General features: G+C 42.4%; 1 protein-coding gene across 1 annotated transcript in view; it reads left to right on the top strand.

The window, feature by feature from the left end:
• The window catches only part of SORCS2 (sortilin related VPS10 domain containing receptor 2), a 513,810-nt gene extending 496,797 nt beyond the window's left edge, over nucleotides 1–17,013 (top strand). Inside the window, exons 27-28 of the mRNA XM_018554989.1 lie at nucleotides 4,056–4,537; nucleotides 17,003–17,013. Of these exons, the coding sequence (XP_018410491.1) occupies nucleotides 4,056–4,079 (24 nt within the window). The 3' untranslated portion in view covers nucleotides 4,080–4,537; nucleotides 17,003–17,013. The remainder of the gene's footprint in view (nucleotides 1–4,055; nucleotides 4,538–17,002) is intronic.
• The last annotated feature ends 4,848 nt before the right edge of the window (nucleotides 17,014–21,861 follow it).

Here is a 21,861-nt window from a genome sequence, read left to right as displayed (position 1 = left end):
TATATATATATATGCACTTACAGTTTTCTCTTAGTCCTCCTGCAAAGTCCCACAAAAACCTGTCAAATCTACCAGTAAAGTCCACCTAATGCAGCTGTGATGGTGTGGCAACAATGATGTGCTGCTCCTGAATTTAGAGAAGTGTTGCCAGTCTCATGTAGACTATTCCTGTTTCACTACAGTGGGATGAACAAAATGTTCCAGAGGGTGTGGCTATCATCATTGTCACTGCTGATTCACCAGTCTGCAGCTTATCAGTCAGCACCTGGCCATACCTAGTCCTGCCCACTACTTTCTGGATTCACAGCACTACCTCTGTTAATGCCGAAATCCTTCCACTGTGAGCTGCAGTGTCTGGGAGGGGGAGCATTTGATAAACAAATGAAGGAAGATTTGGCTCATCTATCTATCTATCTATCTATCTATCTATCTATCTATCTATCTATCTATCTATCTATCTTTCTTAGATGAATCGACATCCAGTATAAATGGACTATCCCTCAGATCACTATTTAAAGTGACACTAAACTCAGGAGTAAACCTTAAAAATACATTTAAGTACCTTAACTATTAACAAAAATGTATCTTATTTGTGTATCACTCGGCTGTAGATCCTCAAATCATCTCTGAATTGGTGCTGACACTGTCCTTCCTTCTGGATGGTGGCCCCATGGTCCCTGTGTGTGTTGTAAAGTAGCCACTGCTCCAAGCTCATTCCCGTGATGGACAACAATCTTAAAACATATTAGTAACCTAAATTTGAGATTGTAGTCCATCACAGGAGCGAGCTTGGAGTGGTGGCTACTTTACAAAATGCATTTTTAAGGTTTAGCTGTCACTTTAAGATTTAAAGGGTAATTCACAAAGCTGTCGAAGGATCCAGCTGTAGCTTCGTCTGATCCTTCGGCTTGCTTCGGTTGCGAGAACCCTGTGGTTCAGTCTGCTGAACCGAAGGGGTCCTGGGGCCGAAGCTAGCCGAAGGATCGTCCGAAGCTACGGATAGATCCTTCCGCTGCTTCGTGCATAGACCCCTAAGTAATCACTGATCACTGACTGCTTGTACCTGCTCTCCTCTATGACACACACTGTCACAGGAGGCTGAGTGAGCGGTGTGAGAGGAGAGCTCAGCCTCCTGTGACAGCGCTGGCTGTCTCCGCCCCCCACACCGCTCTGCCGCATTGTGATAGGCGGCCGAGCGGTGTGGGAGGAGAGACACCGGCTGTTCACAGCGCTCTTCTCCCGCAGCGCTCGGCCGGCTGTCATTTTCTCTCCTCCCCGCTGGGACACAGAGCAGCGCCCAGCGGGGAAGAAAGAAATCACGAATGTGCCAATGTATCGGCAGGAAAGTGCAATTTTCGGCCGATATGTTTTGGTGGCTGATATATATCGGTGCATCCCTAGTATTTACATTTATATGTGTGTGCACGCAGGGGATTAATTTTTTGGGGTGTTTTTATTTTCAGTCTTTAATTGTTTTTTTAAACTTTTTTTTAGTTTTTACAGTTAACACAGGTCCTCTTTATGCTATCACATAGGGGACTAACAAGCCCCCTATGTGATAGATAATATACAGTAGCAGGTCCTCTTTATCATCTATCTATCTATCTATCTATCTATCTATCTATCTATCTATCTATCTATCTTTCTTAGATGAATCGACATCCAGTATAAATGGACTATCCCTCAGATCACTATTTAAAGTGACACTAAACTCAGGAGTAAACCTTAAAAATACATTTAAGTACCTTAACTATTAACAAAAATGTATCTTATTTGTGTATCACTCGGCTGTAGATCCTCAAATCATCTCTGAATTGGTGCTGACACTGTCCTTCCTTCTGGATGGTGGCCCCATGGTCCCTGTGTGTGTTGTAAAGTAGCCACTGCTCCAAGCTCATTCCCGTGATGGACAACAATCTTAAAACATATTAGTAACCTAAATTTGAGATTGTAGTCCATCACAGGAGCGAGCTTGGAGTGGTGGCTACTTTACAAAATGCATTTTTAAGGTTTAGCTGTCACTTTAAGATTTAAAGGGTAATTCACAAAGCTGTCGAAGGATCCAGCTGTAGCTTCGTCTGATCCTTCGGCTTGCTTCGGTTGCGAGAACCCTGTGGTTCAGTCTGCTGAACCGAAGGGGTCCTGGGGCCGAAGCTAGCCGAAGGATCGTCCGAAGCTACGGATAGATCCTTCCGCTGCTTCGTGCATAGACCCCTAAGTAATCACTGATCACTGACTGCTTGTACCTGCTCTCCTCTATGACACACACTGTCACAGGAGGCTGAGTGAGCGGTGTGAGAGGAGAGCTCAGCCTCCTGTGACAGCGCTGGCTGTCTCCGCCCCCCACACCGCTCTGCCGCATTGTGATAGGCGGCCGAGCGGTGTGGGAGGAGAGACACCGGCTGTTCACAGCGCTCTTCTCCCGCAGCGCTCGGCCGGCTGTCATTTTCTCTCCTCCCCGCTGGGACACAGAGCAGCGCCCAGCGGGGAAGAAAGAAATCACGAATGTGCCAATGTATCGGCAGGAAAGTGCAATTTTCGGCCGATATGTTTTGGTGGCTGATATATATCGGTGCATCCCTAGTATTTACATTTATATGTGTGTGCACGCAGGGGATTAATTTTTTGGGGTGTTTTTATTTTCAGTCTTTAATTGTTTTTTTAAACTTTTTTTTAGTTTTTACAGTTAACACAGGTCCTCTTTATGCTATCACATAGGGGACTAACAAGCCCCCTATGTGATAGATAATATACAGTAGCAGGTCCTCTTTATGGAGATCTCGGGGGTCTCTAAGACCCCTAATGTCTCCTGGGGACCCCCAAAGAAGCTGATGAAGCAGAGATCTGCTTCACCAGCTTCCTCTCTATAGCTATAGCAGCCAGAGAAATGACAGCTAAAGGCACATCACTTCTGCCTTTAGAGAGAACGGAGGAGGGATCAGCGGTGGGGGAATGCTGATCTCTCATCCGTTCTTTGTACAGGCAGCTACTGTGCCGATGCCGGGCTCACAGGGGGAACAGCAGAGCCCGGGGGAGTGCGGCAATGGAGGGGGGTGCACACTACATGCATCATACAAGCGAACAGCTGGCTTGTATGTAACAGCCGCTACCGGCTGTATAGATTCCGAGCGGGATCCTGCTCGAGAGCACCCAGAAAAAAAAATCACGTAACTGTCCACCCTCGAGGAAGCATCCGCCGTCCGCCCGTATTTTTACTTTGGGCAGACGGCAACTGGGTAATGTCTATGGGTGTTCAAAAGGTGGCCATAGACATAGCAATTGGGATGTGAGTGATCACAAACTTTATCATCAATTAAAATATACATTGACAGTTGGCATGCCTTAAAAGTAACTGTTTTGGAAGGCAAGTTGGTGGGTAAAGTTCCTCTTTAGCTGCCTCTGTATAATTGTCAAGGTTGGCAGTGTGCTTATTTCAGCTCTCATCCACACTTGCAAAGGATAGGAGGGTGTAGTTCTTCTTTAAAAAACAGCATTAACTTCCAAGCAACTGATGAAATATTAGTCCTCATTCACACAGCTAAGTGTCGGCCTGTACGGATCCATGCTGTGTACATGGCCGTATCGGCCATTTTCCCTGGACGGACAGGTGCTGTGTGTGATTGTACGCAGCAGCTTGTTCTTCCCTATAGGAGGACGCGGCCATACGCTCACCTGAACTGCACACCCGTGCAGGTGCGGGTGTCCGTGCTCGGATGCAGACAGGATCCATCCTGTCTGCATCCGAGTACGGACACCCGCACGGATGTGCAGTTCGGGTGAGCGTACGGCCTTGTCCTCCCATAGAGAAGAACCGGCTGCTGCGTACAATTACACGCAGCACCTGTCCTTCCTGTGCCGTGCACGCTGCACATATTTGTACAGGCCGACACTTAGCCTTGTGAATGAGGCCTTAGTGTTTGGTGGAGAAGGACCACTCTTTTCCTCCCAAGTAAGAGTTAATCTTTTCACCACTCAGAAATATTACTGTTACATACTAGATGGAGGATGATGTGGCTGATAAGACATAATAATTTCCCTCTCTTCTTTATTCACAGGTAATCACTCAGGAGTGGTTTTAAGTATCAACTCTAGAGAAATGCACAATTATCTTGTTAGCTGATGTTTACAGAAGGAGACAAACATTGTACAGACTCTTCTCTGAATTGTAAGATTTTTCGCTGGTGAACGGCCAGCTTGGGAATACTCAGACTGTAACCGCAATCGGAGAAGTTTATTTCTAACCTGTCCTGAAGATACGTATTGTCCGCTACTACAGCAGAGCGACCCAACCGCCAACGTGTATTAAAGACTCGTTTTCATACAACCGGCAGTTGTTACAACTCATATCCAAGTAGTAGCCAATTTGTAACCCGAGACACAACTTTTGTGTTCTATTCATATTATGTGTACACTTTATTACATTTTTCATTTTATCTAGAGATATTTTTTTTTTCCCAAAATCCAAGTTTACTTTAGAATAATGGAATTTCCATCGTTTGACTGGACGTCGGTTGGAAGGAGTGTGCCCTGGAAAAGAGTCGGAACATCTGGAACTTGTACTTAGTGCAGATGGCCCTTTGGAAGCTAAGCCATTGTACAGGAATCTTGGTCATTAATTAAGAGACTTGCTGACCGCCTTATACATCCCAGGCTCCTTCATCTGGGTCATTAACTTGGTTGGTTTGCTAAAAGTATTAATCATAACCGGAGCAGGTCATGGAGGGGCTCCGATTGATCAGGAGTGGAGCATAACATTTCCAAACTTCATTTTGATAGTTTTGATCTGCGAGTCTATATTAAATAATGTTATAGGTCTATACTAAAATGAAACTTTTGGCCAAACCTTGAAAACACAATTTAGTCCAGTTGGGCATTAATTAAAAATTCATGACATGCCATTATTATATAAATTTCAATGACCTCCTGCACACCAGAAATCTGGCTGAGAGTGGGAGTGTTATTCAGGCTTAGAAGGGTTTATTGAAGCGGGAGAGCACAGGGCACTCCTTACTGTAATAATAATACTTTCTATTCTAACTAAGTGGACTGATAAGAGGGATATAACACAAGAAGTGGGCTGAGCTGTGTAATCTAAACAGAAGTGACCATAGGAGGGATGTGGTAATCACAAGACTGACACTTTTTTCATGTAGTTTAATGATTTGATTTTTTTGTGAATCCAACTCCAGTCAAATCTTTTTGATTAGTTTTGGGTAAAGCGTGGAAGGTTTAGACCTCCTTTTGGGTAGATATAACCTCTCAGCACTGTGGCTAGTGTTGGTGGGCTGTGATAATTCTGAACTGCCTTCTTCCCTCGTATGCATCGTGGTCACTAGACCAGCACCCCAACGTGCAAGTACAGTTAGCGCCAACTTACCTGCACTGGAGCACACATAACAGTAATGCTGTGTGCTCCCTTAAAAATGGCACAGGTCAGTTTTTTTGTCCATTGCTGCATTGATGGAACGCACACATAAAGAGGGCCTACAAGTTTTATATTTGGGCAGCTCTGTAGCTCTTGGAAATATGAAATCGGAGTTAACAAAACATATTAACCTGTTTAATCTCTGCAAGAAACTACAGCCAATGGTAATGTCTCCTTGTAACATAACAGGATTTCTTTGCACATTGATAAATACAGTGCTATATAATGTAGCCCAAACAAGAGAACCATCGACTGATAATTCACTGAACTTTTCATTTTCTTCATAGACACCCTATGGAACCTATATATTACAATGAGCCTGGCATGACAGCTGTTACCTGCTATAGCTGGGCTCCTGTCAGTGCTGGAATAAACCTTTCCAAAACTATGGGGATGCCGTTGCTTTCTGATAATGCCGGTTACCTGGTTGTAATGCCGACATGAATAATAACCAGCGAAGCGAGGGAGGGAGGTGATATGTATGGGACACTTTACGCCTTGACCTTGTACAGCAGAGTCATTGTTTAAAAACTCTGTCCCAAAAAGGTTCAGGTTCAGACTGCGCCTCCATCTCCCTGTTCTTTATGGGAGTGACAGCCCCATAGGCTCCTGTTAGAAAGTCTCACACATTACCATAGATTAAGGCAGTGGGATGTGAGGCAGAGACTGTTCACGTTACAAAGCTTACTAAAGGATAAGAAGCTGTGTCCACTCCAAACTGCGATATATGCAATCAAAAATAATATAGTTTTTTATTACATTTGCACATGATTGGGTATTTCCAGTGAGCACATTATGTACTATCATTCATTTAGCACAGTGGATATTAATTTTGAACAGCATCTAGTTCTCTCAAAAAATCAACCCCTTGTGTACATTTCTGATACCTTAACAGTTGATTGGTTAGATAGTATTGTTTTGCCACTATATTCATTCCAACCTTCACTGACCTCACAGCTTGGAAATGCATAAAACTGCCCGTTAACCAAAACGGGGCCTCACTCTTATCAGCTGAAAGGGTTAAAAGCCTTATTTGGCACTTTCACTACTTTCTAGACAATACAATTACACTATATGGCCAAAAGTATAAAACCTTCTTCTAAATTATTGTGTTCAGCTGTTTCTAGTCACGGGGACTGTTACAGCATACATTAACATTTTAGGCAATTGTGCACTTCCAACCTTGTGGCAACAGTTTGGGGACCTTCGTCTGTTCCAGCATGACTGCGCCCCTGTTCACAAATCCAGCTCCACAGTTTATAAGTTTGATGTGGAGGAACTCGAGTGACCTGCACAGAGCACTGACCTCAACCCTAATGAAATAATTTGAACATTGATTGCAAGCCAGGTCTTCTCTTCCAACATCTTTACTTGACCTCACAAATGGCTGAATCTTTTGACCGAATGGGCACAAGTTCTCACAGACACACTTCAAATCTTGTGGAATGTCTTCCAGATGCTATTATAGGCACATGTGGAAACTCCATATTAATTCTCCTTAATTTTGAAATGGTATGTCCAATAAGTGATACATAAGTGATGGTCAGGAGTCCAAAAACTATTGACCATATAGTGTATATGTGTATGCTGTAGTACAATTGTCCTACTTCCTGCTTACATGCCTTCCTCTATAATACAGTTCTTGTCTTCCTCCCAGCTGGACTGCAGACAACTAAAACCAGTTTGCAACAAAGACTAAATAGCTGCAATTAGTGTTATGACCAGGGCCATCTACAGGTTCACTACAGAGTGATGATGAGCAACTGCAAGCATCAGAAGTTCCTTTATATATATATATCCCAATGCCAGCTATGTTCTCCATCTAAAAGGGACTGTGTCTATAAGCCAGGTCCTGATGCCAACAAGGGTGTACATATTTCTCACTACCTTTTACCTTTTCTTTTTTAGTGAGACATTTGCTCATTAATGGTCTCACATTAGGGACCTGATTTACTAAGTTTGAAGTAAATGAAACCGGAACTCAATTCCAATTAATTAAGGGCATTATTTTTTTAAATTCCCTTGGAAGTGCATTATGGTGCCTCAACCCATTAATTTACTATGGGCCTCTTAAAGGTTTACACACCCAAAATTTTTCCTGGATTATCACTTGCTAATGCACCACAAAACAGCACATTTGTATGTACATGAATGCACTGTGGTACATTAAAGAGTCAGGTGCATTGTTTACTGTGTTGACATGCATGAGAGACCTATGAGCATTAAATTGGATGACCCCCAAAATGCATCTGTGCATCCGCCAACACACATACTGCACATAGATAGCTGTGGAGCAGGCCTAAATGATCTAACACAGTGATAAATGGATTTCAGGTAGTTCGCCCATACTTTTTTCCACTGTACAAAGTGAAAGTGTCTTGTTAACTTCTTGGTCATCCTATACCTTCCAATTACTCTGTGCATTACCTTAACACAGAAGATTAAAAAGAGAAAAAATCTTACAAGGAAACAAATACAATATGTGCAACAGAGGGTCTTCCTATGCTTTATCAAACCATGAGGGACAGATCTTTGATTTTGAGACACTTGTATCCCTGGAAACAACTCGACATATTTTCTAAGAATATATTTGCAACCCATTTATCACTACAATTAAGTTTTCAACAATAATCACACATCTCTGACATGTGGCATGCTGTAAATTGGCACAGATCTACTTTTGACTAGATGACAACTTATGATACAATCTACAAGATCACAGTGATTTTGTCTTATTTCACAGCAAATAACCCTTCTAAGAGTAAAAAGGGATTCTGGGAGCCTAAAGGTCACCCCATGTGTTCTTTGTAACCTTGTGTTGTATCTCCTGCAGTGTCTCACATGCCAAGTAGGGATAAGCAAAGTAATTTAGGCAAAATTAATTTTGCTGCACAATTATCGATGTCGCCATTGGTAAGAATTTTGCTGAAGCGAAAAACTCTCAATTTCACTTATTTAGCTGCTTCAGTGAAATGTAATTATTTTCATGAATTTATAAAGGGTGCAATTTGTTTGGAGGAGGGGTGTATTAGGGTTGATTATTTCATTTATTGGTCTTTGTATTTGAGTTTTCCCCATTTTGTGTGTATTTCAGCATTATACTGTCTTTTTTTTCTTCCTGGGGAAAAAAAATAAAAATAATGAGGCTAAGGAGGGGTGTTTTGGCCACAAGAATAGGTGCAGGATAATTGGAAGGGGCTTCTGTAACACTGAGGCACTATTTAAAGCACATTGAAACACCTTATTTTTGTCTTCACTATGGCCTTTTTTTCCTAAATGTTGCTCATTCCTGATGCCAAGCAGAACGACTAGGCCTGTAGGCCAGTACTGTCTGGAAATAGGTGCTGTGGTTCAAAAAAGGTCATGTGCATGTTTTCACTTACAGCCCTCTACGTAAACTTGGCATTACCCAGAAATCCTTTCTCATTGTGGAGAGTTACTTAAATGAATTTCCGAGGAAGCATTGCCTTAAAGTCTTTATATTAATCTTCTTACTCTTATTTCACTGAAAAGTTTTCAAGGCTGTCCTTGTAAATTTTCATATTTTATTATTCTTAGTATTTCCATTAGCGCAAGTTCTTTGCAATTATTATGTCCTTGTAAATTGCCCAATACAAATGCAAAAAATCTATCATTTGGCAACACCGGGAGTATTCCACAAATTACCATTGTCTTATATGAACGAACAAACGTCCCCTTTGCCATACATTCCAATGGCGTAAAGCGCCTTCTGCCATGGGGTATAATCAATGAAGTAGGTTATGTTTAATGAGAAGTGGTGTAGAATGTATGTAAACCGAGTTCTGGGATTCCAGTTATAGTTACCTTGATGCAAATATTATTTTCTGCTCATTTCCCATGTAACACTTTGCCTCAAATGATCATTTCCGTTCACTCTCAGATGTTTTATAGCACAGTAAAACTTTTTATGAAAAATATGGCGATTTATTTGTTCTGTTTACTTGCAAGTGTTTCTATGTATGGGAGGATGGTAAACTTTCTCTAAATTATTCTGAAATAAAAGGTGGAAGTAAGGAATTTTATCAATGTGTTTCCTTGACTTGCTTTATCCAATGGAAAAAAAGAACTTGATGCCTTTCTTTCACTGAGCCTGAGTAAAAGGAATGTTATTTGTTAACCCAAAAATGATTTTTTGATTAGCTTGAATAGGACACTGATGTCTGGTACTTCTACGGGATTTTGGCACTGAAACACTGTGAGTTTCCATCTCTATCTGCTGTGGTTATTAAAAGGGATCTCACTTTCTTTGATGGATCTGTGATATGATTTACAATATATGGAATGAATGAAATAGGCGCTGTCACATTTTGTAAAGCAGGCATGTCAAAACGGGGTTTTTTTAAACCACAAGCAGACCTTTCATCACAGTATAAGATCCACCTATTAGTTGGACCCCGCCATCTATGTAAAAACTCAGCATTTTAAAAAAGCAAAAAGGTTAAAGTGGAACTTTCACCCTAAAACAGGGAATGTGTCACGTACCTTAGGGGAGTCTGAGATGTCGAGGGTGGCCTCTCTCACTTCTCTGGTCCTGGGACACCTGGATGGGTACAGGAGCACCGGGGCACAGAGGGGCAGGAGTGCCAGTAGTAGCTGAGTCGGATAAGCAGGAGTAGCAGAGATGTTTGCAGGTCCAGCAGACAAGGATAGCAGAATAGTCAGGACAGGCCAAGGTCATCAATGTGCAGGCAACGCAGTACAGAGGATGAGGCAGGAGGATAGTCTGGAACAAGCCGAGGGTCAAATCACTGGAGAGAAGCAGAAGGGTCAAGCCAAGCCGGGTCAAGATAACAGGAAACACTTCAGGAACAAGATGCAAGAACACAAGGAAGCTGACAAATCTGACAGCAAAGGAGGTTTGTTAGTCACAGCCTTATATAGCCCAGAGGGCGCCAAAAACTCAAACAACACGTCGGCGCGCGCCCTTACGCACATCGCGCACATTTACTCAGAGACGCTGCACCTGATACAACTCTATTAGCTGCACCAGGCGCACGCGCATGCACAAACGTCGGTGAAAGAATCCCCTGGCTCTGCTTTGTTTTTTACTCCTCTGTTTAGGTGCTGATTATGTAAGCAGTGAATTCCAGCTGCCTTCTGGGAAGCCTACTTCTCCAGTGTCCTCTAGCTGCCTTCTGGGAGGCCTGCCTTACCAATGCCTTCCAGGTGCCTTCTGGGAAGCCTACCACCCCGGTGTCTTCTAGCTGCCTTCTGGGAAGCTTCCTCACCATTGCCTTCCAAGTGCCTTCTGGGAAGGCTGCCTAACCAGTGCCTTGCAGGTGCCTTCCAGGTGCCTTCTGGGACGGCTACTTCATCTGTGTCTTCTAGGCAGTTCTCAAAGTTAAACTATAAAGCTTTGTAAATAAGTTCCAGTGATCTAACTAATCTGTTCCTGAAGTTTTTGCTGCACAGATGTAGCATGCTCTATGAAGAATTATGTGTTTAATGCGTTAGAGACAAATTGGTAAACGAAATGCGAGATTGTAGTCCAGACCATGGGAGTGAGCTTGGAGCGGTGGCTACTTTACAACACACACAGGGACCATGAGGAAAAAAAGTAACCACCTTCCAAAAAGAAGTGTCAGCACCAATTCAGAGATGATTGGAGGATCTACAGCCGAGTGATAAACAAATAAGATACATTTTTGTTAATAGTTAGGGTACTTGAATGTATTTTTAAGATTTAATAGACATGTGCAATTCGTTTCGTGCCAAATTGAAATTCGTACGAATTTCTGTAAATGCGTACATTCGGATGCATTTGAATTTCCAAATGACAGAAATAACAAATCTGGACGAATCCAAATGTTTCATAACGAAATTCGAAAACATACGAATTTAATTCGGAACCAAACACAACAAGCGGGACTTGTATCCCGAATGAAAACAAAGTAACACAATATTGTTACAAAATGTTTTTTTCATCCCTAACACAACAAGGGTAAACTGCTTGTTTTTGACCAGGGGTATTGAGAATGTATCATGACCAGGGAGTGAAGGAACACATAAACGGCAATAAATCAAATTAATAAACCTAACGGGTCATCTAAACATATCTTATTCTATGCAAAACTAGAAATATAAAGTAAAAATATAAACATGCGTTAAGCTTTATGTGGCGAATAAGGTTTCTTCCATCTCTCAGGGATTCAGGAGTTTCCAAGGTGGCACACCTGCTGTGGCCATTATTAGGAGGGCCTGCTCTTCCTCTTGGATATTTCATTTAGTCTAGATCATGAAGAATGCAAAAGGAACACCTCTTTGCTAACACCCAAATCTCCGACATAAATGGGAATAAAGCCAGGAATTCTCAAATTATGATTGGTTAAACTCACAAACGCTTCTTTTCCACCACTTCTTTTCCTTTATACTGGCCTTTTAAAGTAACAAATACAATAATTTAGAGGTTGAATAAAAGTTTAGTGCAGCAAAACACTTTTGATAAATATATAATATTTTTTATTGAGATGCCCCCACTTTCCTGTGATGATAATGGTTAGCAATGTTCAGATACCAGTGCTGATACATGCCATTTTCATGAGAATTACCAGGGTTGAAGCCTTTGTAGGGATGCACAAATCCCAGGAGCCCTGTATGCTCCTTAAAAATGACAGCCTCCTCCTAACTTTGGAGTTTTTCTATAGTCTAGTCTTGGAGCTGGAAAAGTATCTGTACATGTACCAATTAGGGTACTTGGTATCTCTACATCCTTAATAGTCGTAATAGTCAGTTGTCAGCCGGGTGAAGAGACCTCACAAGCACCTTTCCCCTATGTGATATTTTACAGGCCCGACATCATCTCTGCACCCTAGACCTTGATGCCTTCCCCCAGTTTTAGAAAACAAAGCATGCCGTTAACACTACATCTTTCCTCTCCTGCAGGTAAAGAGATAAATGCTGTCAGTAGAGAGTGGTGAAATGAGATCACCCAAGTGAGGAGCAGTTATCTGTCACTGACATCACTTAAAGCAGGATTACGTTCAGGAGAATACAGAATCCAGGACTCAGGTAAATGTAGGTCACAGCAGACGAATGACAAACTATCTTCACTTATAAAACTGCAGATTATAGACCTGTGACAAAAATAACATTATTTGAAATGAATATGCATTTTTTAGATACATATCTCAGGACTTTAACATATTGTAAATAGTCATTCTGTGTAAATGCAGTCACCACGTCCTAGAAGATTGAACAACTTTCATATGCTAAAGAAGGAACATGGTGTGCATGGGTGAAATACTCCATGGTAAAATCTCCTGCTGATCTCCGGTCTACATTCATGTTCTCCAGCAATGGCAGCATGGCATTTCTCAGGGCAAGTTTAAAGATGATGGCAACAATGGACAGTGCCTGTATACTATGCTTTGTCACAGTTGCTTGCAGTGAGTATGTGTTTACAGAGACTACGTGGGAAACAGGGACAGAGTGTTGTCACCAGGGCTGGGCTGAGGAAGTGGCAGAAGCGTCACCCGCCTTGCACACCATGCTGCCAGGAGGTTCTGTACATGGCCACCTGGAAACAGCAGAATGTCTTAGGTAACGTCCACATGCAATGCTAAGCATTTATGATTGGAAGAACTGAAATCCAATGAATGAAAGAATGGGGCGGGGGGGCTGCCAGGGACAGTCAAGCACAGAAGGACATAGTTAGATGATGCTGGATGTACTCCAACCAAAATATGACGGGGCTCTATCTGACTTGCTGCAGTGTCTAATGCACTCTACGAGAAGCTCACAGTGTAAGTAGTTTCAGTACAGCAGAGGGGCCGGTACAACTGGACAAGACTGAAGGAAAGGCCAGAGTCGTCAGGAAACCAGGGGTGTTACCTCTCCTCGGGGCCAACGGGTAAGGTGCAGGGCACGAAGTCTCCTCCAGCCTGGTAGAACTCCTGGCGCCGGGGTTGCAGGTGCACATGCATGAGATGCGCTTTGGATGCGCGTGCACGATACACAGGCGGCGCACGTAGCGCATCTGTGCCCATTAGAACTATCAAATGTGGGCCTTACTGGGGGAGGTTCCCAGCACGCACCTTCCATCCCTCTCGCCTGCCATTGGTTCCCATGGAGGGAAGCCTCCTGGTTGCCCCAGTAACCAGGGGGTGATCTTACATCCCCAGGCTATAAAATCCTGGTCAGAGCCCTGGCTTGTTGCCGAGTTATTCCACCCTATGATGTGATCGCCTAGCATCTCTATCTGTGAATCTTGCTGTTGCTCCCTGACCCCGCATATGGACTTTCTGTTTGTTGACCCCTTGGACTGTTTGTCGCTTCTGAACCACTGCTGCCCGCCTCGACCCGGATTGGACCTTGACTACCCCCTTGGATTGCCCTTTTGTACCTTGCTCTCAGATTTTTCCAGCCACTTCCTGCCAGTGGGTTCCTCTCCATGCTGCCAGCCCGTAAGCACGTCTGACAGGAGTTTAGCTTTATATTATTCCATTATGACCATATTTTCCATCCTTAGACTGAAGTTATTGAAGGGATTAGTTGGCCCAGAGGGTACCACATCAAATTACGTATAATAGGTGAAAATTTACTTTTAAGGTACCCGATGATAACATCTTGTATATTCAAGTAAGACTGTGAATAGAGGTTAAAAGAGAACTATGGGGTAATTTTCACTCACCTCATAGTTCTACTTTAAGTCTTTCAATGGGGACATTAGTTCTGGTGACTACCATGGAGGAGGAAATCTCCCCACTAGAACACATATGGCAAAAAAAGACAAGGGTTATACCCTTACCCTACTGAAAAATGAAAAAACAATTGGCTTTAGTTCCACTTTATTATTAATATAATATTATATAAGATTATAGTGATTGGGTTTATATATAGTCTAATTCTTAACACTAACCCCCTTAACTTTAACCATACCCTTAGAGCTTAATTTACAAAATGCCCCTAGATGGTGCTGACAAGCATAGGAATTATACTCATTACCCCCATCATGTGGTGTTAGTGCCAAGCGAACGACATCCACCTTTTTAATGGGTGGACGATAAATATATGAGGCCAGGTGCACATTTGGGGTCCTGGGACCGAGCTTTTAGTGTGCGGTTGCACACAGCGTTTGCCACACGGCACCATTTAGTATCAATGGGGTTATATCCCTGTGGCAATTGCAGAAAAAAGGTACTTACACCGAGTATTTTTTTCAGCCACGATAGTGTGTGATTGCACGGACAGAATCACGGTGGGAAACGCGCGATCTGACTGGGGTTCCATTAGAAAAGAATGGCACCCCCAGCAAAACCAGTGGTGCTGTATGATTCCGTAGCCGCGTGGCCATCCGCACGGTTTCGTGCACGATTGCCGCCCGGACATGGATCACCCAAGTGTGAACCTGGCCTCAAGCCCTTAATCTAAACCACCAGACCCCTGACCCTAATAATAACTCAGATCTAAAGCATCACCAGAACGATCATCTACTCACCATACCTCAACTTAAGCCATATCATAAAAACTCTGGTGCTGCCACTAACAATGTCCATTTCCCATTTCATGTATATTAAGATAAAAACAGACTTTACAAAACGTCCAACACTGAACACAGCAAAATGATTGAATAGGTAAGAAAAAAAAAGAACACAAAGTCTTTAAGGTGCAAATTTTAATTCAGCAAATAATAGATAATATTTTGGTGCCTCTGATCTGCGATGTCTTTTGGAGGTACCTGTGTGTCAGGAACGTGACAAATATTGAAGTTGGTTTTTCTAGGCTCCACTTCCAGCGAATATTTCATTTGATGGTATAGAAGAGCTGCAGCACCACCTAGTTACCAATACAATTACTGCTCCTAGATTCCACACAGCTAATATCATTGAGACTCCAATGTATGCCAGCACAGAGAGTGTATGGGCTTTATGGAAATGGGCAATGATTAACCAATCTAATTTTCAACATTAAACAGAATCTTCCCGTGCACCGATGTTACATGCTTTAGGAAAATAGATTGGTGGATTAGGCTGATGCCTGTAGCTGAAATTAATTTGTAATTCTAAAAGTGAAAGATTTAAATGTGATTTATTCCACGGTAGCTATTTTTAGCTTAATTGCAGAAGAGACTCTTGCAATGCCAGAGCTAAAACATCGGTCTAAAGCTCCGTGCACATACACATATTATTATAATTATTATTATACAGGATTTATATAGTGCCAACAGTCTGTGCAGCGCGCTACCAAATAAAGAGAGACAGTAACGTTACAATATAATTCAGTACAAGAGGATTAGGAGGGCTCTGATCATGGGAGCTTACATTCTAAACAATTTAAGATCATATTAAATAATCATAATACTAATAATAATAAATAATGGTATTATATAATAATAATTATTCTATATAATAATATATAAATAACATTTGTGATTTTCCCGGTCCAAACAACGCAGGCTGCTGGGGTAAATATAAAGATTATCTGCTTGAAAGTCTTGAACCAAGCTGGGCAGAGCTCCTACCTCCCTAGGGCGATAAAGAGGACCTGAACTCTGGAACCAAAGGCAAGCAAAAGACAGAGCACTAGTCACAGTATTGTCTGTAGTCACAAGGCCAACGCATGCAGGGCCAACTATTTAATGAGGCTCTTGCCTCAGACAGCATCTCTTTGGGTCAAGTGGGGGGCAGGAGGCAGAGTGGCATGGCTGCTGCACAATGTTTGAAGTGTGCCTATCGCTCCCTTTCTAGCCAGAGTGTCCCAGGTTGCTAAGAACAGGGTGGGGAGATCTGTAAGGGCCATACACGTCTACCAGCCCAGCTCCCAGCAACCTCTTGCCAGCTTCCTGCCGAGCTGGACGGGGACATGCAGAGCTTGCAGAGTGCAGCATCACTCATGTGTTTGGTGGTGCTGTCTCCTCTACCTCCCACTGCTCTGATTGCATGAAGTTTGTGGTGTGCCTCTTTTATTCATTGGGTTTTAGTTCTTCCAAGCATGAATGCTCAGCATTGCATGTGGGTGCTACCTAGGACCGCCTGCTGTTATAAGACAGCTATGCGCAGTCCCATCTAGTAGCCACAATCTATCTGCATTGCATTAAGAAGCACACAAACTCCGTTATGAGGTCATTCAAATAAGGAATGCAATGAAAACAGAATATTTAAAAAAAAAATTGAATTAGCATATTAATTAAGGGGGGCGAGCCAGGGATGACAAAATATCACCAGATTAAACTTCAGCTTTAAACTGACACTAAACTCAGAAGTTAAATCTTAAAAATTCCTTCAGGTAACTTTATTAACAAAAATGTATCCTTTTATTGTATCACTCAGCTGTAGATTCTCATATCATCTCTGAATTGGTGCTGGCACTGTCCTTCCTTGTGGAGGGTGGCTACTTTTGTTCCCGATGGTCCCTGTGTGTGTTGCAATGTAGCCACCGCTCCAAGCGCACTCCCGTGATGGACTACAATCTCAATACAAATTAGTAAACTAAACATGAGATTGTAGTCCATCACAGGAGCGAGCTTGTAGTGGTGGCTACTTTACAACACACACAGGGACCATGGGGAACAAAAGTAGCCCCCCTCCAGAAGGAAGGACAGTGTCAGCACCAATTCAGAGATGATTTGGGGATCTACAGCCGAGTGATACACAAATAAGTTCCAATATTAGGTGAATAATTAGGGTACTTGAACACATTTTTAAGATTGAAATCCTGCGTTTAGTGTCACTTTATGTAGCTTTCAGTCTAGGAGGGATGTACATGGAGGTGTCTCTTGATCTGGGTAACATTTGGATGGATGTCCTTTGGTAGTAGAGGGGCAAGCTGGTGTCTATTTGTCTGTTGCCTCGTCTTTCTTTTCTTGAGCCATGATATCCCTGGAGATGCCACTGTAGCATCTGCTCACAACCAACAATGCACATATATCCATTCTCCTTTTGTATTTAGATTGGAGGAGCTGTTCCCTTACTCGTTTACTGTTATGGTTTGTTGCATATTCTTATTTGCTCTTACATCCTCCTGGGGATGCAGAATCCTCCCATTGTATTGTCTTCAGCATTGCCTTTATTTCCCATTTGCTTCACAAAAAGGATTCTTTTCCCCAGAGTCCTCTCTGGTCTCTCTCGTTCTCTCTCTCATTTACTCTGTTATGAGGATAACTTGGTGGCAATACTTCCAGCAAGCTAGTGACATGTAAACACTAGGCTAGCTCAGAAAAGCTGACATGAAGACAAGATTGTGAACTTTCTTGCGTAATGAGATGACCGGAAAAAAAAGGCAAATCATTCCCTTTAAAGTGCACCTGTCACACACATTTGTGGAAGCTTTGTTGTATGCTGAATGAAAATTCCCTAGATTTGCCATTTAGCCAATATTTCACCAGTCTGTTTACTAAAAATGAGACCTTGTGCCAATGTTACTTACAAAGTGCAGGTTATTAGGGTTGCCAGTTCTCTGATACTTGCACAGGCATCCCTTATTTTAATTAAAGTGACACTAAACTCAGGAGTTAAATCTTAAAAATACATTCAAGTACCTTAACTATTAACAAAAATGTATCTTATTTGTGTATCACTCGGCTGTAGATCCTCAAATCATCTCTGAATTGGTGCTGACACTGTCCTTCTTTCTGGAGGGTGGCTACTTTTGTTCCCCATGGTGCCTGTGTGTGTTGTAAAGTAGCCACAGCTCCAAGCTCACTCCTGTGATGGACTACAATCTCATGTTTAGTTTACTCATTTGTATGGAGATTGTAGTCCATCACAGGGGCGAGCTTGGAGCGGTGGCAACTTTATAACACACATATGGCCAAGGAGAACAAAAGTAGCCACCCTCCAGAAGGAAGGACAGTGTCGGCACCAATTCAGAGATGATTTGAGGATCTACAGCCGAGTGATACACAAATAAGATACATTTTTGTTAATAATTAAAGTGACATTAAAGTCACAATTCTTTTCCTCCCCACGCTGCTTTAAGGACTTACCTTAACCTCCCTGGTGGTATGATAATTTTTGATGATGCGGACGCTCGCTTTCGACGGAACCCAGAAGACGGATGCCGGCATCGGCCGGAGGACACAGTGGGGATTGCGGACAAGGTAAGAGACGCGACGCTGTATTCATGAGTGTGGCTCGGGGTCACCGCTTATAATACTGAAAATTAACCCGGAGCCACACTCGGAAATACCACCAGGGAGGTTAAATGATGCCTCCTGATCTGATCATCTTCCTCCTTCCAATTGTATTCAGCAATCCCTCCAGCGCTCGTGCCGGTCTCTGAAGATTGCTGTGTCTTCTGTGTCCCGCGGTGTCTGTCCGACATGCACGCTCACGACTGTGTGCATTCACCTCCATGTGTGCCTCTCCTCTTCTCCCCACCACAGATCTCTACTGCGCATGCGCCCACCCATCATCCTGCTCGGCCACGAGAAGCTCCAGATCTTCAGATGGGAGCGAGCGGCAGAGACACAGTTTTTTTTTACTTTTAATTTTTTTAAAATGTTTTTGCACACATCTACTTGCTAGCAGTAGATATATGCAAAAAACCCCCCCGAGAATTTAATTCTACTTTAAGGTACTTGAATGCATTTTTAGGATTTAATTCATGAGTTTAGTGTCACTAAAGCAAACCTGAAATAAGACGAAGCTTTGTAGTCTGGAGGTCCTTGCAATAATGGGCGAGAAGCTTTGTAGTCTGGAGGTCCTTGCAATAATGGGCGAGAAGTGTTGGAGGCAGGAAGGGACAGGGACAAGAACTACCTATGTATGTAAAGTCAGTATTTGCACTTTAGTGCACCTAAAAACCAGGCAGGTGACTTCTGTCATGGCAGAACTTAAGTTGGAAAAATGCTAGTAGGTGGAACTTTTTTGGATAAAAAGGCTTTGTATATCCCTTCTGCCAAAACACTCCTTTCCCTCTTTTGTAGCAATTTGTTTTAATGTACACTGTGGAGCATGTGGAGTGCAGCATTTATTATCAGCATCTGTATATTGGCAAACAGTTGAAATGAATGCTGCGATAATGCAACTCTATTGCACATTTGCCGGAGTTGTGTCATCATTGGCCACCCAATAATGGAAACCAGATTCCGGATGCGCAAGAAGATGGTAGCAGCAGTGACTGAGCACAGAGCCGTCATCACTAAAAGAGGGCATAATAATAGTTACATTTGCCTTAATATGCTAGTATGCCGCACACATTATGGCAAGTGCTCCCACGCCAACTGCCCCCCCCCCCACCCCCACTGAAGATTGTATTATGTGAGTATTATGTGATAAGGTGCTGCAGGTTCACGTGGAAGGCTTCTGAATTTGGCTACAGTTTGTTATACAGAGCTCAAACTAGAGTACACTGAGCGGACCATTGGCAGGTGAGTGGACCATCAGCAGCATTATCCCAATCAGCACTGACTGATTCAATGATTCTTAGGACAGGAATTTATGAAAGCATTTAAGGATTGCAGTAGCACATTAAAAAATACACATTATTATTTTGAAATCAAACTCAGGCTCCAAATTACTGTAAATTAACTTTATTAATAGTGCACATAACTGCGTCAGCACTCAAACTAAGTGCAAGTCCATATTAATACAGTGTACAGAAATATTTAAAGAATAGTCTAAAATACAATAATCAGCTGAATCCACTTTCATGACAAGTAGACATGTCTTTTTTTTTTATTTTAAATAAAATATGCATCTTAAAAATTAAATATGTCCCATAAAATGGATGTATTTACACACACAGAAAAGTCTGACCAGGATAATCTGCAACTCTCTGCAAATTATTTAATACCACGATGCAAAAGGGAAGTGCTGTGACCCTTGGTAGGTGGAATCAGTTTTTTTTGGGTTGCTGTTGTCAGCCCAAAAGGAAAACCTATTGCTCATTGGTTACCAGGGGTTACTGCACACCAAGGCCTTTTACATTGTGTCATTAAGGAAAAGCATCTACGACAAAAACACACAAAAAAATACACAGAAAAATTTGCTACATTCATGACAGGAACTGCGTACGGTGGCCTAATGTGTATTTAACACACAAATTCTGTAAAGGAATGCCACTGTTCTGTGGAATTGAATGTTATGTATTTATAGGGTTGTAAAAATTGCCATTCTGGAGGCAGATTGTGAAGGTCTATCCGTTCTACAGGAGGAAACAATGACAACTTCGACACTTTGCCCCATATGCATGTTTGTCACCAACTTACAAGGGATGGCCCTAAGATAATTTCATAAAATGTTTCCAATGTGCAAATGATAACACCCTTTGGCTGTCAAGGACAATTAACAACCAAAAATGCCTTATTAACATAGAAAGATGCATGGGATAATAGCAGTGCCAAAATTGAATCAGTATAGGTCCATCCACATAATTACCACCAGCCAGTTAAAGAGGAATTTTGCCCACCAATTTAATGTCTCCCAAAACAGTTACTTTCAAGGCAAGTCAACTGTCACGGTTGCCGGTGTGATTTTTTTTTCCAGTTCTTAACTGAACTCTTAAGCCCTCAAATGGCTGGTGTCATAGCTGATCACATGTGCAGCACCATGGCAACTGCAATCCAAACAGAGGCCAAGATGGCACCTTCCTTGGCTGTAAGAGACAAGAGGTTGTAGTTCCACTTAAAGCAGAAGAATCTTGGGGCAATTAGGGATGTGATTTTAAATGGATTCTGAAGCAATAAACTGGATAATTTCTTAAATCTCTGGAGGACTCTATTGAAGAGATCCATGGACTTCAGCTCCTAGGCCTGTACACCTGCTTTGGGTATTACAAGGGGCTCCTACCCTCCCTGTCAGTTTTTTTTAAAATTATGGAGAATGTACAAAGCCTTTTGGCAAAAGTACATAGCATAATCCTCTGCTGCTTCAAAGGAGACTCTGGTAGAAATTTCATCACTGCTCCCCGAACTTTGCCTGGTCTTATAGTAAATTTAAACAAAAAGCACATTATGTCAATTCATTGGCATCGAACAAAAACCTTGACACATTTTACACCTTTAGTGCTTACTCATAAGGTGTTATACGTTAGTAATACATTGCAAAATGAGGATTCTGTTTGATGCCATTGTATGATGTGCTCCTCATTTGAATAAATGGCTACCCATGTAGCAAGACACCACTGAGGACTCATTGTTTTACAAAGATGTTTGGCAGTTGAATGACACAGGGCAGTCTGAGGCACTATCACAGCTTGGGCACAGGCTGAGGTCCTATGTACAGTCTGGGCCTATAAGGTCTGTGGGGATCAAGTTGAAGGATAACCCAGATACTTGCAGGACATCAAGGTGCTTCACTTTAGCACTGTCGTTACCTTAAAAATGTCTAGGTCAACCCTGACCACCCCAACTGGAGAGAAAAGATATTCCAATGGCCAAATAAACCCAAGAGGGTAAAATATACCCATGACTAAATCTTTGTATGGTGATGAATTGTTAGTCTCGAACAGTCATCTGAAAGCAACCCATCCATTTG

The sequence above is a fragment of the Nanorana parkeri genome, unplaced genomic scaffold (assembly GCF_000935625.1).
Source record: "Nanorana parkeri isolate BGI_ZX_2015 unplaced genomic scaffold, ASM93562v1 scaffold180, whole genome shotgun sequence".
NCBI lineage: Eukaryota > Metazoa > Chordata > Amphibia > Anura > Dicroglossidae > Nanorana > Nanorana parkeri.
This window is presented reverse-complemented; position numbering and strand designations above follow the sequence as displayed.